General features: G+C 30.5%; 2 protein-coding genes and 2 long non-coding RNA genes across 4 annotated transcripts in view; 2 read left to right on the forward strand and 2 right to left on the reverse strand.

Moving 5' to 3' along the window:
- Positions 1-1,204: 1,204 nt before the first annotated feature.
- LOC145327461 (cholesterol 7-desaturase nvd 1-like) lies at positions 1,205-3,696 on the forward strand. Its single transcript, XM_080171009.1, has 5 exons — positions 1,205-1,214; positions 1,832-1,889; positions 2,689-2,742; positions 3,069-3,184; positions 3,560-3,696. The coding sequence occupies exons 4-5, from the start codon at positions 3,088-3,090 to the stop codon at positions 3,694-3,696; spliced, it is 234 nt and encodes a 77-aa protein (XP_080027135.1). The 5' UTR covers positions 1,205-1,214; positions 1,832-1,889; positions 2,689-2,742; positions 3,069-3,087.
- A 354-nt stretch (positions 3,697-4,050) lies between these two features.
- On the forward strand, positions 4,051-7,683 carry LOC145328628 (uncharacterized). The gene is made up of 3 exons (XR_013882528.1): positions 4,051-4,130; positions 7,044-7,115; positions 7,550-7,683. It is a non-coding gene; the product is annotated as an uncharacterized LOC145328628 (long non-coding RNA).
- A 998-nt stretch (positions 7,684-8,681) lies between these two features.
- LOC145328629 (uncharacterized) lies at positions 8,682-8,992 on the reverse strand. The gene is made up of 2 exons (XR_013882529.1): positions 8,891-8,992; positions 8,682-8,734 (listed from the first exon to the last, which is right to left on the reverse strand). It is a non-coding gene; the product is annotated as an uncharacterized LOC145328629 (long non-coding RNA).
- Positions 8,993-10,451: 1,459 nt separating this feature from the next.
- LOC145328626 (protein PALS1-like) overlaps positions 10,452-17,317 on the reverse strand; it is a 75,236-nt gene continuing 68,370 nt past the window's right edge. The window contains exons 16-26 of the mRNA XM_080172384.1: positions 16,839-16,918; positions 16,160-16,246; positions 15,707-15,798; positions 15,288-15,339; positions 14,692-14,782; positions 14,435-14,573; positions 13,875-13,967; positions 13,127-13,255; positions 12,558-12,674; positions 12,095-12,191; positions 10,452-11,680 (exon numbers count right to left, since the gene is read on the reverse strand). Coding sequence (XP_080028510.1) covers positions 11,669-11,680; positions 12,095-12,191; positions 12,558-12,674; positions 13,127-13,255; positions 13,875-13,967; positions 14,435-14,573; positions 14,692-14,782; positions 15,288-15,339; positions 15,707-15,798; positions 16,160-16,246; positions 16,839-16,918 — 989 coding nt within the window. The 3' untranslated portion in view covers positions 10,452-11,668. The remainder of the gene's footprint in view (positions 11,681-12,094; positions 12,192-12,557; positions 12,675-13,126; positions 13,256-13,874; positions 13,968-14,434; positions 14,574-14,691; positions 14,783-15,287; positions 15,340-15,706; positions 15,799-16,159; positions 16,247-16,838; positions 16,919-17,317) is intronic.

Raw genomic sequence — 17,317 nt, forward strand, 5'->3', positions numbered from 1 at the left:
AGCGGAAACAAAGGGGGAAACTTCTGCAAGCTCAGCTGTGATTGGTTGCTAAGCTGATTCAGCCTTCTGATTGGCTACAGTACACTCGGTACAATGCAAGTTAAACTTAATTTTTTTTAATGATTTTGACTAAAAAAAATAGGTATTTTTATTGTAAATATATAATTAGTTACTGGCAATCTAAATTTATGACAAAATTAAGCTTATAATTTAGTTTCTAGGCCACGTAGTTTAATTTCAAAATTTCTAACATTAGCATTCAAATTCTTTTAAAATTTTCATTGTACATAAAATATCATTTTAAAATGCCTAGAACTTTTTTGTTATAGAAGCTGAAGGCTTCAAATTTTGGGTATTTGGTCTACTTGTGGCAGTCTTTCAGCAGTTAAAGCGTGGTATTCCTTGCAGGCTTCCTTTAAGATCCAAAGTTTGTGTATCGTAATTTGGGTACTTTTGACATTAGCATGATGTTTAACGAAGTAAAGAACAAAACATAAACATTTTCATTTTCAATTTTTTTTAAAGAAAAAAAAATTGGGGTGAGGGTAATTTTTTTAGATTTCTCTTGGGAGGGTGGTGATACCCTCCCCTAAAATAGTTATAACCCTTCCCGGGACATATGAGAAGCTACCCTGCAAAGGAGAACCCGATCAGTACAGCGGTTGCCGAAATCCTTTGGTACAAAAATACACAGACAAATAGACAGATTGACATCCTGTTACTTTATTACAAGAGCTGGATCTTTAAATCATTTAGTGCAGCCACTGCCACTGCCACAGCAGCTGCCGTAGCCGCCACCACTGCCAGTGCTGCCAATAAAATATGGATTTAAAAGATTTAACGACAGTTCAATGCCGGCTATCCTAGAAATATGGATCTTAAAAATCTTTTATGGGTCGATATTTTATACATACTTTAAATAATCTATTTGTTAAAACCTCATTTCAATGGTATTACGATAGTTTCGAAATAAAATAATACAATTAGTTATTAAAATATCAAAAGTGGCTGTCTTTGTGGCTACGTGGCAACGCTAAATGACTGTGGCCACGCCATTTTGATTTAAAGATCGCTATTAGTTGAGCGGCTGTACCTCTGGCAGTGACGACGGCTTCACTAAACGATTTAAAGATCCAACTAAGGATTTTCACAAAATAAAAAATAAACTTTAAATAAAGATTATTGATAATATTTTGCTAGTGTACACAAAGCAGGTAAATATTTTTAGTAAAGCTACTCTATAATTTCAAGTATTTGCCTGTCCTTCCATCCGTCCGAGCATTAGTCAGGATCTTCCGACTAGCGCAACCTTGACGTTGGGTGGGGGGGAGTGTGAGAGATGAATTTTTCCCCTCCGTTTTTTATAACTCATTTTCTATGTTTAAAAGATACAAGGCTGAAATTAAGAGACTTCTAACAAACTGGCTTGCTTATGAATTTTACAAGTTGTTTTGATTAAGTTACTGTTTTTTTTAAATCTATAACCTTATTTCAAATGAAATAATATTTAGCATTCCATTCTTTATTTTAATATAACCAAAAAGGAATGTTTTAGTTCTAAAAGATCTAACTTATTGCTGGAATGAAAGAGGTGTTCTTTAGTTCCTATCTGCCAAGTTTCTTGTATATTTCCGAAAACGATTTTTATATAGAAAAACAACTCATGTTAAATCTTTAAAAATGGGCCAATCACATTTCTCACCAACCACCCCCACCCTCCTTTCATTTCCTAATATTGCTCTAAGATTCCTCTAGAAGCGAATTCATTAGAACTCTTTATAAAAGATATTACTTTAACTGCATTGTGATATATAATTTATAATTCATCTAGGAATTGTGTGTGGTGGGGAACCTAATCCGACACAAGCAGATTTTAGCACCAAGATTAGGTAAATTATATTTAGAGTTCATAAAAAGTCATATCAATTGAAAAAATTAACTTTCCAGTATGGCTTTGAAACTGATTAATATCCGGTGGATAAGAACCTTTTCTCAGCTACACTAAAAAATCATGTAATGTATCATATTCAGTTTTTTTACGAATATAATAATGTACAATGAAAATATTGAAACCAGTTTAAATTTTGTGGCCCACAAAACTGGTTTTAATCCTATAATTGTACATTTTTATGTTTATGGAAAGCTGTTCATAATAAGATGCGTTAGATAATTATTATACATTTCCATACTAGTATTGTTTTATTGACTTATTCCAAGATTTTAGTTATGTTTCCTTTCAATTACTACAAAACTGCTTTAGATATTTTTCTTCTTTGTGGGTTTAAACTAGTTGTGTGTGTGTAGTAGGTCGAGACACTTTTGTATGCTAGCACCAGGGCCAGCTCAAGGTCCACGCTCATGTACAAGTACTTGACCCGCTGTCTCAAGGGACCTACTCTTTATTACCTCACCCTGGCCAAGTATGGCAGGTGTCACAAACTATTTTGTCTTTAAACTAGTTTGTTTGCAGTGGAAACAGTTGCGTGCACAGGATTTTGCCATGGGTATGTGACTGTGAGTCTAAATGAGCTTAAAAAAGGAAATAATGGCCTCTCTAATTTAAATTAAAGTGGGCGTATACAGACATCCCTTTCTACACAAAAATGAGGTGGTTAATGAGATGTAAAAGAAATTTAAAAAAAGGATTTAAGTTATAGCTTTTTTGCTGATAGTAATTATAATTTTCAGTAACCACAGTTGGAATATTACTTGGGAACCATTGAAAGAATCTCATAAAGCAAGGTATGCTATTATATTTTTTATTTGAAAAAAAAATTTTACTAAAAAAAGTCAATTAGAAAGTTGTGTGAATTAATTAATTTTCTTAAAAACATGTATTTGTAATGCAAGTACGAATTAACTTGTATAATACTAAAGACATTTAAGTTTTTACCAACTGCTGTAAAACAAATATGAAACACAACATATATAAAAGGAAAAATCTTGAACCATTAACAAGGACATCAAAATTCATATCCAATGAATTGGTTGTCTTTATTGTGCCTTTTAATATTCATTTTAATTTGCTAAGTAATACAAACAGATGATTAATGCATTTTTTCTTTCAGAATTCAATTGAATCATGCAATGGTGCTGTTCAACCGGTTCAAATTATTTAACCTGAACCTAGAGGCTGTACAAATTGGTCCTGCTTCTGTACACCTACATTTTCAATCTTTTATGGGTAAGGCATATTATTTATGTTTAACAGTAACAATATTCATTAGTAAGAGAAAGTAAGTTCAAAGTTATTTGTTCCGATTAACAACTAAACAGAATAATTCATTATAATTTTGCATCTGAAATGGCTGTGTTGTAGAGTAGCTGCTACAAAGTTTTGCTTAGGGATGAATTTCCTAAACCTATCCTTTGTCAATATGTATTATTAAAGAAGGCTAAAGAATATTTTGCCTTCCTGAAAAGTAAGTCAATTGATAAAATATTTTTTAAGTTTTCAAGGTTGTAAAATAATGACACTTAAAATTTGGCTTTATGATAGCCCATGGATTACGTAAAAATTCTCTAAACTTCCCCATCCTGATTAACTTTAAAATTGTAGGTCGTGGAGTTATGGTACAAAGTGTACTGCCAGTTCAACCTATGGTACAAAAACTAGTACATGTCTTCTACACAGGAGTGCAGTCAATCAATTATAAAAGTAAAGTTAAGAAGATACTCGATAATAGGTCCTATTAACTTTTATAAACCTTGCAAATTGTTTAATAACTTATTAAGTAATGAAGGTTGATAGCAAAATATAAAATTATCATTCAATATTCAACAATATTAAAAAATCAGATGAATATAAAATTATGTCAATTACAGTTTTATATGTTTTAAATGGACATTTCAGACTTTTTGTTTATTAGTATAGAGTTACTATGCTTTCTAAAATGTACATATCTATAACAGAATATTGCCAGAATATTGCCAAGTTTAAAATCAATAGGAAAATTTTAACATGCCTAGATTTACAATAAGAGCTATCTATTATGGATTGTTCCAATCCTAATTATAGAAAAGTTTTGCTTTAATTGACTGTACTTTGTTTACCCAGAAAGGTCATGGCTGCCCCCCTATGCAAAGCTTGTCCTTCTTGGTGAAAGTATACATGTTGAGCGAGATATTAGGTAAGAACAATCCAGTGTAAGTCAGAGATCTTAAGGGATAAGACAATGATTTACATTATCAATGATGATAAATAAAATTACCACTTCTGTTTATTAGAATTATTGGTTACAAAATTTGGACACTATTGGTTTGGAACTAACCAATCTAAATTCATTGAAGTACCCAAAGTTTTTGGATCAGTAATATTTGACATAAAATCACTTTACATAAATTCATTTCACATAAAATATTTCACATAAAGTATCATTTGACATAAACTCATTTGACATAAAGGTACATTTGACATAAAAACGTTTCACATAAACTCATTTGACATAAAGGTACATTTGGCATAAAGGTATACTTGACATAAAGATACATTTCACATAAAGGTACATTTCACATAAAGGTACACTTAAAATAAAGGTACACTTGACATAAAGGTACATTTGACATAAAGGTACATTGCATGGCAACCGGTGAAAAGAATCTCAGTTCTGCACCACAAGCCTCGCACGACTGAAGTCCCCATGTCTATACAGTCATATTTTTATGAAAATATTTTTTGAACATCTTTTAAATTTTTTTAAATCTTAAAAAAAAAATAAAAAAATCTTCTAAAAATATTTTCATATAAATATGACTGTATAGACATGGGAACTTCAGTCGTGCGAGGCTTGTGGTGCAGAACTGAGATTCTGTTCACCGGTTGCCATGCTCGGGGAAAAAAATGACAACCTCGGGTACACTTTGAAATGTATCTTTATGTGAAACGTTTTATGCCAAGTGTACCTTTATGTCAAATGTACCTTTATGTCAAGTGTACCTTTATGTCATACGTACCTTTATGTCAAATGTACCTTTATGTCAAATGTACCTTTATATCATATGTACCTTTATGTGAAACGTTTTTATGTGAAGTGTACCTTTATGGCAAATGTTTTTATGTCAAATGTACCTTTATGTGAAGTGATTTTTATGTCAAATGTTTTATGTGAAATGAATTTATGTCAAATAATATTATGTCAAATATTACTGATCCAAAGTTTTTAGCCAACGAATAAAATGGACTATGGACTTTAGGTGCGTTGTGACGCTTCGGGTACAAGTCCTCTCCACGTCACCTTTGAACATACTTGGCTATGTCGCGCATCTGACGAACGTGATGAGGTACGGCCGGTCGCGGGTAACGAATAATATAACATATTTATGAAACTACGGGTACCAATGTGATTTTCATTCTAAAGTCCAATGATTTAAGAAAAGTTAAATTTATTACTTACAGTTTAACCAGGTATAGAAAATCCAACGGTTATTTAGGAATAAGACAATGGATGATAAACAATATAACTCCTTGTGTAGATTATAACTATTGGTTTAAATGTTTAGACACTGCTAGATCAGAACTAACCAATCAAGATTCATCAAAAGTAAATGAATTTTTTTAACCACTTTTCAAGCCAATAAAACTAATATTGGATTATATTCTACGTTATCTCACTTCTAAATATTAACCCTATTCTTAAATTGACCTATCCCCGACTATTAACCTTTTTTCTTCCATTGACCTATCCCCAATTATTAACCTTTTTTCTTCCATTGACCTATCCCCGACTATTAATTTTCTTTTCTTCCATTGACCTATCCCCGACTATTAACCTTTTTTTCTTCCATAGAGCTATCCCTGAATATTAACCTTTTTTTTCTTCCATTGACCTATCCCCAACTATTAAACTTTTTTCTTCCATTGACCTATCCCCGACTATTAACCTTTTTTCTTCCATTGACCTATCCCCGACTATTAACCTTTTTTTCTTCCATTGACCTATCCCCGACTATTAATAATTTTTCTTCCAATGACCTATCCCCGACTATTAATAATTTTTCTTCCATTGACCTATCCCCGACTATTAATAATTTTTCTTCCATTGACCTATCCCTGACAGTTAACTTTTTTTCTTCCATTGACCTATCCCCGACTATTAACCTTTTTTTTCTTCCATTGACCTATCCCCTACTATTAATAATTTTTCTTCCATTGACCTATCCCCGACTATTAATAATTTTTCTTCCATTGACCTATCCCCGACTTTTAACTTTTTTTTCTTCCATTGACCTATCCCCGACTTTTAACATTTTTCTTCCATTGACCTATCCCCGACTATTAATCATTTTTCTTCCATTAACCTATCCCTCAATCTCTCTCTCTCTCTCCGAACCGTACTACAAATCAAGTTACTTATAAAAAATTCCTACGACTTTTATAGTTTCGTTTATTCATCATTTTTTAAAGATTTAATGTCCCTCTCTCTCACTTCCCTTTTCTTCCGTCTTTATTTTAATTTCATTTTTTTATTTAAAACCGTATTTATAATTTTGTCTCTCTTTCTTAAAACTATTTTAGGATCCTAATGTTTTTTGTTTAAAATTGTCGTCCTGAAAGGGTTAAACTATTTAGCTAAATGTTAAATTTTAGTTTAATATCTGAACACATTCGGGCGCGTCGCTAGTATCATATTACATTAAAACATAGTTTTCCTTGATTTACTATATTATAAACTTAAATTTTCTACTTTATGAATATAAATTTAATACTTCAATATAATTTGAATAGCATAATAAAATAAATGATTTAATTTATTCTTCATAGAGTAAAATAATGGGTCTTATCATTCTGGTCATTGAGAGTTTATTATTGATTATTGAACCAGTATGAGTTTTAACATCTGACCTTTGGAAAACTTGAGCTCGTTTATAGACATTTATTTCCTATATAGATCTGTCATGGATCTTGATGCAATACAGCAAGCCGTTTTGTAAATGTTAAAAATTGGAAGATTTCATTAAATAAAAGTAATCGCAAATATAAGTATTAAATAATATTTTTAGGGGAAGACTAATTTATCATATTTGCTTTATTTATTTTATTTTAGAGTGTGGAATAATAAAATGTATGTGAACAAGCCAGTTTTAGTTAAAGAAGACGCATACATTACTAAGTTTAGGTAAACCTTTATAAAAGAAACCCGCAGGGGTTTTGGAACAAGAATTTACATTTTAGCTGCTAATGGTCTTTTCGAATGATGATTTACTGTTAATAACGGTTAATATCAAGAATGACAGCATCCATGAAAGCAAAGTCCAACAACTAATTCAGTATTTATTAATATTAGATAGGTGTAAAATAACAAAATAATTTAAATAATTTCGTTTTAAGTTCAGACACTCTCCTTTAGATAATGACAATATGATTATTTTATGCTTTATCAGTACAGGAATGTAAAGCTTTGCTTTTAAAATTAAGTTGCTATAACATTATTTTCAGTGTGGCTTCGAAACCAATTAATCATATAATTTTTCATTTTAATATCCGCGGAAAGCTGCTTACACTACGATGCGATAAATAACTATCATTATAGTGAATAATTCTATATTTTAGGCGATGGTACTCCCAGTTTTATCCAGCTATAGAAGTGGAGGAGAAAAGTTCAGATCCTGTAGTTGTTCCTAACACTAGAGACCTCTCATGGTGATATTTCCAACTAAATAGTTCAGATCCTCTGTAGTTGTTCCTAACACTAGAGACCTCTCATAGTGATATTTCCAACTAAATAGTTCAGATCCTCTGTAGTTGTTCCTAACACTAGAGACCTCTCATGGTGATATTTCCAACTAAATAGTTCAGATCCTGTAGTTGTTCCTAACACTAGAGACCTCTCATGGTGATATTTCCAACTAAATAGTTCAGATCCTGTAGTTGTTTTTAACACTAGAGACCTCTCATGGTGATATTTCCAACTAAATAGTTCAGATCCTATATAGTTGTTCCTAACACGTACTAGAGACCTCTCATGGTGCTATTTCCAACTAAATAGTTCAGATCCTGTAGTTGTTCCTAACACTAGAGACCTCTCATGGTGATATTTCCAACTAAATAGTTCAGATCCTGTAGTTGTTTTTAACACTAGAGACCTCTCATGGTGATATTTCCAACTAAATTATAAACAATTGCCTATCAAGTATAACCAGCCATAAATGTGCAATTTAAATTAAAAACAAAGAGGACAATACTACAACTAGAAAAACACAAAACTATCAAATAGTTTTTATTACAAAGGACCGACGAACAAAGTAAGAAATAGAATAGAAACTCATTTCAAAGTGAAATCTTCACAAAGCGATTAAACCTTTTGTCTCTGATATTTCCCAAGTTTATTTACTAAAGTGCTAAACGGAATAAAAAACTGAACTTATAGAGTAGCAGCACTTCTAAATCTGAAAAAAGCAAAGTTGTTTCATATTTGTAAATTGTATTTTCTGTTTATTATTCTTCAACTGATTTAATAACAGTTTGATAAAATCTACATTATAATAAGTCAAATATTATATATATATAATAATAAGAAACAATAGTCAAAAGTCGCACATAACCTTTTGGCAGACAGTTTGAAAACTCGTAGTGTACTTTTAAATAACTAAAACATTAACTTATACTATGAAAAACTGAAAGAAGAATACCTTAAAAGTTGTTAAACTGAAAAATTATAGAAAAGGGACACTACGATTTATAATAAGTAATACTTTGTCAATTTGGAAGATATGATAAAAATGGAAGATTGTACAACTACAATTTAGGGAAAGATATATGGCATCCGAAAAAAAATAATTTGCCTTTAACTTTTCCGACAGTTATACCTAAACAGTTTCTTGAATTTCTTTATTTTGTAGTTTTCTGGTAGAATAATTGAAGGCAAATAATTTATTTAGGTTCCATATTAACCCTCGACCCTACTATAAAACAGAATATGTAGATGTTATATAAATGGAAAATATTATCTATCTATTTCTATTATATTAAAAGAGTAAAGATTTGTGTTCCATAGATCTTTGTATGTAATATAATGTTAATAAACATCTAGTTTTACAGGTTTTGATTTTTTCTCTCAGAAAGTTAATTTCATTAAGTACTCTTTTTATACTTTTACGGTGTTTTTTTAGCATTTTAAAATAAAATTGGACTTTCAACAATTTAACTTAATTCTGTTAATTTATACAAAAAAAAGTTGAAAACAGGAAGAGAATATATCATTTGAAGAATAATTATCTATCGCATCGTATTATAAACAGCTTTCCGCGGATTTAAAAATGTACAATTATAAGATTAAAACCAGTTTTGTTATCCCCGAGATGCCGGAGGCAGGAGCTAGCGAAACTGGTTTTGATATTATGATTATACATTTTTATATTTGTAGAAAACTAAATATATAATACGATACAATACATGATTTTTCAGTGTGACTGATAGCCGGTTCTTAAACACCGTATATTGATCGGTTTCGAAGCCAGACTGGAAAATCTATTCTGCCTCTAACTTCTTTACTAATTCTAATTACTTATCAACATTAAAATAAAATGAATTGATTTTAGGATCAAAGATTTCAAAAAAGAAAATCTTTTGGTCGCAAAATAGTTTTTCTCCAAGCGTTATATCCCTTTCCTGATTCTGTAATACAAACCCTGATTTCAAATAATAATACATTTGTTGGTTGCAAACAAAAATATAAATCACATTTGTTAAAACAATTTATACTTGAGATTATCAAATTAATAAATGAGATTTTCATTAATTGAATATTTTTATCTTCACTTATAATGTATTAAGTATATTGTATGACTTGTATATCAAAAATAATAGTTTTAATTTAATAGATAAAAGTTGTAAACTTCATGTATTGTTTTCTGCCTGAATAAAACTTGACTTGTTTAATATTGAATGGTAATAATAAAATCAATACTTACTTATACATCTTGTTAAGCAAAACAATTAGAAAAGATCAGAAAAAGATTTCAGCTTCGATTATAAAGTGAATTTCCCATTATTTAATAGACGATAAAAATACATTTCCATTCATGATGAACAAAAATTCCCTTTCAGGGGATCAAAATTATTGGTTGACAAGTTAGGACACTTCTCGTTTTGAACAACTAATCAATCAAAGTACTCAAAGTTAATAATATTTTTGTAGTCTTTTTCTGAAATGTTCTACTTGTTGTTTCTGGTAATAAGTATACTGTATATATCCCTTAGTCCGGTTCCAGTGAGATAACCTATTCTGTTTAGAAAATTATCCCAACCTCTATATATTGATAAAAATAATCTAGAATCAAACCTACAACTCATACTAGTAAACATATAACACTCTTGTCAACTTTGGAAGACTAAAATTGAGTTGCCCATTAATTAATGAAATATTAGGGAAAGGGATAGAGCACCTCAAGATAAATACTATGACAATGACTTTATTGGTTAAAAATAACAATTCTCTTTCATCATTTTCATGTTTTTTTACTTATTCAAATAATAGCACTTTGAAAGTTGATAATGAGGGGTCTAACATTTTTTTCTTTCAAGTGCCATATCCCATCCTGATAAAAACACAGACTTGTAAATAATTTCTAATAATATTAGGTAGGTTGTATAACATAATACTTTTGTTTACATTTATTGGCAAAATTGATGTTGAATTAATTAAGTACATAGTTTACTTATTTTGGTGGATATTACAATTGGCCCATTTTATAAATATAGGAATGATCCATTATTTTTCCAGTAAACCACCCATTATACCTGCTCATTAATTTGAATTGGATGTTTTTAGAACAGAATTTTCTTATTTTCTTTTAAATTAATTTCTCGAGTTAATTAGTAATTCCAGAAATGATTATATATTTCAAAAAAAGGGGGAGGGGAGGAATAGGTGGTCCACAATGGCAATAAAAGGATATTTACCAGTTTTATTTCATTTAAATACTGAATGCAAAGTCAAGATTTAAAAGATTTAAATATCTAAAATGATTTTTTTTCTTTCCTTTTATTAAAATGTAATTATAGGATGCTTTTAGATTTATAAATATATAATATCATTATAGATCTTCTAATCTAATTCTTTAATAATTAAAAACATAAAAGAAACAAACAGAAGATATAATAATTTTAAATGAAGGCAACTTTGTGGATATAATCTAATAATAGGTAGGTTTTTTTACAATTATTTTCAACAAAAAAAAAATTAATAATACTTTTCTAAACTACATTTATAAGTTTCTGAAAAGCTATTATTAAAATCTGAAGGAAAAGGCAACATATTTATAATAAAAATACAATTTTTTTAACATTATAATAATCAATTCATTTACACTGTTAAAATTCTGATCAATTTTGATTCTTGTAAACTCAATTTATATCACTCTATCACTTTCATTTGTAGATTATTTGAAAAATTCTTTTAAAAAGTTTTTAAAATTCTACAGAAATTAATTTGTTGTCACAATGAAGATAAAAAACCAAGTTTTTCTTCAAACAAACAAAAAACATCAAAAATGTTTAAAATAACTTTAATCACTAATATAATCTCTTTATGTTTTAAGAAAAGAAAATTATTTTCTACTGGGTAGATACAGTTTGTGTTTGTATATAAGGAAAAATAATTTGACAGCTAATTGGATAAGACTGCAGTACATAGCAATTGTATAATTGTTTTTGTCAGCTACTTCGCACTCAGTATAAGCCCTGCAATAATTAAATTATTTGTTACATAATATTAATATTTCTAAAAGTAATTTCAATTTAGTAAAATAAAAAGTGAAAATTTCTACGAATTGTTAGTCCACAAACTGGAAATTTGCTTTAATGCCATGAAGCTGTGCATGGCAGTTGCTTAAATGAGGTACAATGTAAAACTGTGAAGAAACGGCGGTTGAATCGCCACTTCCGCCAAAAACGCTATCTCCGACTGAATGATGAGTACTTACTGAGTACTGAGTAAAAACAAGTTAGTCTCAAAATTTCTGAGCAGTGTAGGTTTAACCGATTTACATTGTACCTCAAAAAAGCAACTGTTCTGCCAAATTTTAGAGTTCTAATCATATTTTCAAGACTTAGAACACAAGTTTAATTGATTATTAGACAAGTACAAAATGTTACCCTATCCTGCTGTAGCCAAGCTGCTGGAACCCATTGTGGTTCCCGCTCCAGGAGATTTATCTCTTCTAGTAAACTCGCGTAGGCTCGGTCAGGATCGCTGAAATATTAACAAGAATTGGTTATTAAAACACTAACATTTTTACAGATTCAAAGCGTAGGTGGAAATTTTATATATTTAAGAAATTGAAAACTTTTGACAAGTTTCAGGATTCGCCCTACTGTCAACAAGCCAAGGATGTATAAGAGGGGTGTAGTAGGTTAATTACCACCCTCTCCCCCAAATAATTTTGTAAATATTAGATTTTAACCATCCCGTAATTTTTTTTTGTGGGTGGGGGGTGTATGCATGGTAAGCCCATAAAATATGTAGAATATTTCTAATAAAGACAAAATAAGAGCAAAAACAATTTTTAATTCTTTTCTGTCTATCCATCTTTTTGTCTGTATATTCTAAGTATCTAACCTATAAATGATGATAAGATCAAAGTATTGACCATATCTCTCCTCCATCTCCCTGGCCTTCTTGATGATGTCCTCCAGCTCCTCGTCGTCAACCTGTTCCAGGTTCTCCGTTTTCCACCTGAAATATTATACACCGTGGAAACATTTGTCATAGTGTGAGTATATTTGCCGTAGCGTGGGAACATTTGCAGTAGTGTGGGAATATTTGCCAAAATGTGGGAATATTTGCCATTTGATTTTTAGCTTTCTTGGATATTTCTTAATATCCTTAACACTTAACATATTGTTTTAAGTGATCTCTAGGTATTAAAAAAGCTGTAACAAAAAGACAAAATTATATTTTCCCTCCAAGTGCCTAATGAAGCAAATACCCCTTCCCCCTTTTTAAAATTAAATTAATAATAAGAGGGCTGGGGTATTTTTTGTGCGATTTGTTACTTTAGGTCAGATTAGGATAGTTTATATTTTTTACTGGATTCTCAGGAATTTTATATAGGAATATAGCAATCACAACCCCCTTCCCAATTTTATTTTGAATTTATTTTTCAGAAAGCATTGCCAAAATCTTACCGTTTTAATTGCACAAGTGAAGGTGGCGCAACAAAGACGACATAGGGCATCAGATCACTATTCTTTAATATTCTAAGGCTCTGGGGATGAAGGTTCAACACACAAATTCTTTCCTGGTTCACCACGGCTCTAAAAAAAAGGAGGATATTTAAGTTTTTTTGTATATCATTTCTTTAAAAATTACATGGAGGGAGAGGACATTGTACGATAATACTGGTCACTGAAGTTTTTTCTCATTCATTGGATATTTTGGATATTTATTAATTCTTGATTGGTTTGTTCGATAATCGATAATTTCCATCTAAAGAAGAGGCAATTTTGTGTTGATCATTACTAGGAAACCTGTCCGTCCTACAATATGTCTTCTTGCTAACTAGCTGTCATGCCTAAATTCTTCTAAATTCAAGGAAGGGGGGGGGGGGTCCCAAGACTTAGAACACGATATACCAGCAATTTAGTTTTGTGTGCTTCTACTTTAGTTTTAGAGAAACTTTCTCGTATAATCTGGTTTTCAACAAAATTAATGTAAATACATTCATGTGTTCTACAAACTTAATATATGTCTATCTATCTATCCAACCTAATAGCCTCTAGGGAGGTGCCATAATACGCCTTCTCGTATTCACCAAGTTATACAAACTTACTATCTATCTATCTATCCTACCTAATAGCCTCTAGGGAGGTGCCATAATACGCCTTCTCGTATTCACCAAGTTCTACAAACTTACTATCTATCTATCTATCCTACCTAATAGCCTCTAGGGAGGTGCCATAATACGCCTTCTCGTATTCTCCGTGTTCTACAAACTTTCGGGAAAGGATATCTTGTTCAAATTGTAATCTGAAAAAAGAAAGATTGTTTAATTTACTGCTTTATACTGCTATACCTATAATAAAGATTATTCAGATTTCGTAACATGATCACTTTTGTTTGAGAGGCATGAAATGGTCCAATAACGCAGCTGCAACAAACAAGTGAACTAAATTCACTTGTTGGCTTTACCTTATTCCTGATAGTAACGTGCTAATTTCATTATTATGAATCATACAAACAAAAATTAAAGGAATTAAGATACTACGTAGCTTTAAGATTAAACTACAGCTAAAAGTTTTTTTTCATAAATAAGATAAATTAACAATTTTTCTTAAACAATGAATATTACTTCACTAGTTTAAACATTATTTTATGCACTTTATAAAGCGATAAATTTAAAGTTTTATTATAATAAACAAACAATGTCTTTATATCAAATTATATTTTTGTTTTCAAGAAGTACTTATCGTAGAAGGACAAAACAAAGTTTTTACCTCGTAATAAAATGATAATCTTGCCCATCCATCTCATCATCCCGCTTTGTCCGCGAAGTGTGTGGAATTGCGGCCGCGAATCTGGCCGCGTCCCGCATCAACCGCTGCCGCAATTCGTGGCGGCCAATATTTGGCGGTCCTGCAAAAAAAAAGTTAATAAAAATTGTGGAACAAATATAGAATTTTGAACTTAATAAAACAAAAAATAGGTAGGTACCTAATGAATTACATTTTTATGAAATAAATAAAAAAATTACCTATCAATACAATTGGTCGTTTTCTGTTTGGTCTTGGGTAATACAAGGAAACTTCTTCATAAACTACGGGTTCTTCAGAGGGATCAAAATCCTAAAAAAGAGATGTTTGTATAAATAAATAATGCAGGGATTAGAAATAAGTTATAAAAAAAATTACCTTAATATTTTCCATTTTTTTAAAAATAAGAGTTGTTTTAATGTGTGTTTGCAACGCAGGGTTAGAGCCTCCCACAGAGGTTAAAAAAATCTAACCCAACCAACCCCTTATTTTAATTGTTTTCTTTAGGTACCAAATAACTGATAAAGTTCTTTAAATTACTGATACGAGAAAAAAGTAGGTAAACTAAAAGGTGTTACAAAGATTAGAAAACTAGGGATCTTAAGGGATGAGACAATGGACAATAAATTGATGTTAATTATAAAACAAATCCCCCCTTATGTGGACTAAAATATTGGTTGAAAAGTTTGGAACCAACCAATCACAATTTACAGAAGTTTGTTAGGTAGTACCCGAATAAATAGCCAATGAAAGAGATAACGTGGCTATAAAACTTTGGGTGCCATACTAAACTAATACAACCCAATAAAATTCGTACCTCGTGGTATTGGGCACTGTATGGAATTTCTTTCTTCTTTCTCTTATTTGATCTAAATAAAATTAGGACATTAGTAAATTCTTTGTTTTCTTTTATTTGTGATAGTTATTTATCGCATCGTATTATAAACAGCTTTCCGCGGGTAAAAAAATGTACAATTATAAGATTAAAACCAGTTTTTATAGAAATGCATTTTTTATTTTCGTAGAAAACTGGAAAACTAAATGTATTTTTGTCAAAAGCTAGGTATAATATCATAGACCTAGTACCTAAACGATCTCTGATTTTAAATCTAATTTCAACTGTCCAAACTAAATCTGTATTTTTGAGTTTCTTTCTTACAATATACCTAGGTGTCTAATGATTATCTATCTATCCTTCTCTATCTGTCTATCTATATATCTACAGGGTGTTTCTACCTTCTAGCACAAAGGAAACCAGATTTTTGTCTGGACATTCTTGTTTCAGCTGCCCCAACTTCCTCCGCTAATGACTGCTTCATTTGAACTCTCTAAAATATTTATACATTTTATTTTAAAAAAAGGCGGAATCTACTTAAAAGATCCCATAAAACAATGTAACATTTAGAAACACACTAAGTAGAAAACAAAAACTCTCAAATTAGCTTCATATATTCAGTTCTTAGGAAGCTCATTGGAATAAAATATAACAAAATCTTATTTATAACGGTTCAATATTGCATTTGTTAACCTTTTTAACCATGTATTAAAATCAATTAAACGCTTTTAAAGGCGAAAAAACATACATACATCATGATCTAATAAAATGACCCGGAGCTGATACATTCATCACTATAAGCTTTAAGAAAATTATAGTCTGTATGTAGATAGGTTTGTTGATGTGTACCATACCTGAGAATGGAAGGATGGAGAAGGTATTAGTCCAGCTAATGAATTCTCTTCTCCCTCTCGATAAGCCTGCCACCAATGGGAATCCTCCTGGACAAAAAAATCAGTTATGTTCTACTTGGAAAAAAAACCCTTCTATAGATTAATTTGTTGGTTAAAAAGTGTGAACACTGCTAGTTTGAACCAACTAATCAAGTACACAAAGTTTGTGAGGCAATGATTATGAAGATTTAACTATGGGATGAAAAGTTTGCACATTATTTTTTGTAACAAACCAATCAAAATTCAATAAAAGTACTCAAAGTTTTTGAGACGATAAATAAGATAACGTGGTTATATCTCTTAAGGTACCAATTTAATTTAGAGCCCAATATCCCTTCTCCCCACCAACTTACTACCAAGATTAATATATCTATCTTTCTGATTTAAGTCCATCTGTTCAGCAATCTGTATGTACGACTTATAAATGAAATAAAAATTATAAATAAGAATTTTATATTTATTTACAACTTACTTCTATCTATTCATGTGCCTGTCTGTCTGCATGTCTATCTGTCTAACCTATCTATATGTCTGGTCTGTCTGTCTGCCTATTTGTCTATCCATCTATCTATCTAATATCTATCTAACCTATCTATATGTCTGTCTGTGTATCTATCTACCCATCTATCTATGTATATACCTGATTAATAACATGAAGAATATCTCCTTTATGAAATGAAATTCCTAGTTCTCTGCAGGGAACATATTGATCTTCTTCGGCCTGGACACAAAAAAATGTTCTGTTAAATTAGAATTAGCTGCTTATATTCAAAGGAACGCCTAAAAAGTCTTAAATTTAAAAATCATAGGCATCCTAGGCATCCTGGGACCTAACTCATATCAAAGGTTATTGAAATCTAAAGCTTTGGAAAAAAAACTTTTAGGACTATATTATATAATAGGATATATTATTACTACGTTTAATACAAATTTAAATTTTGCTATTCTACTCCCCAACTCCCCTTCCCTCCTTGCAATTGGACCAATATACCTTTGTAAACGTAGCCAATATTCTGTAATAAAAAGAATACCTAACCTGCTGAGGAATATTGTTAAAAATCATAAAAAAAAAATAAATCTATTCATTCATTGTACTTTATCATATTTCCAATTAATAGC

The sequence above is a fragment of the Acartia tonsa genome, chromosome 9 (genome assembly GCF_053477335.1).
Source record: "Acartia tonsa isolate MP-2025a chromosome 9, ASM5347733v1, whole genome shotgun sequence".
Taxonomy (NCBI): domain Eukaryota; kingdom Metazoa; phylum Arthropoda; class Copepoda; order Calanoida; family Acartiidae; genus Acartia; species Acartia tonsa.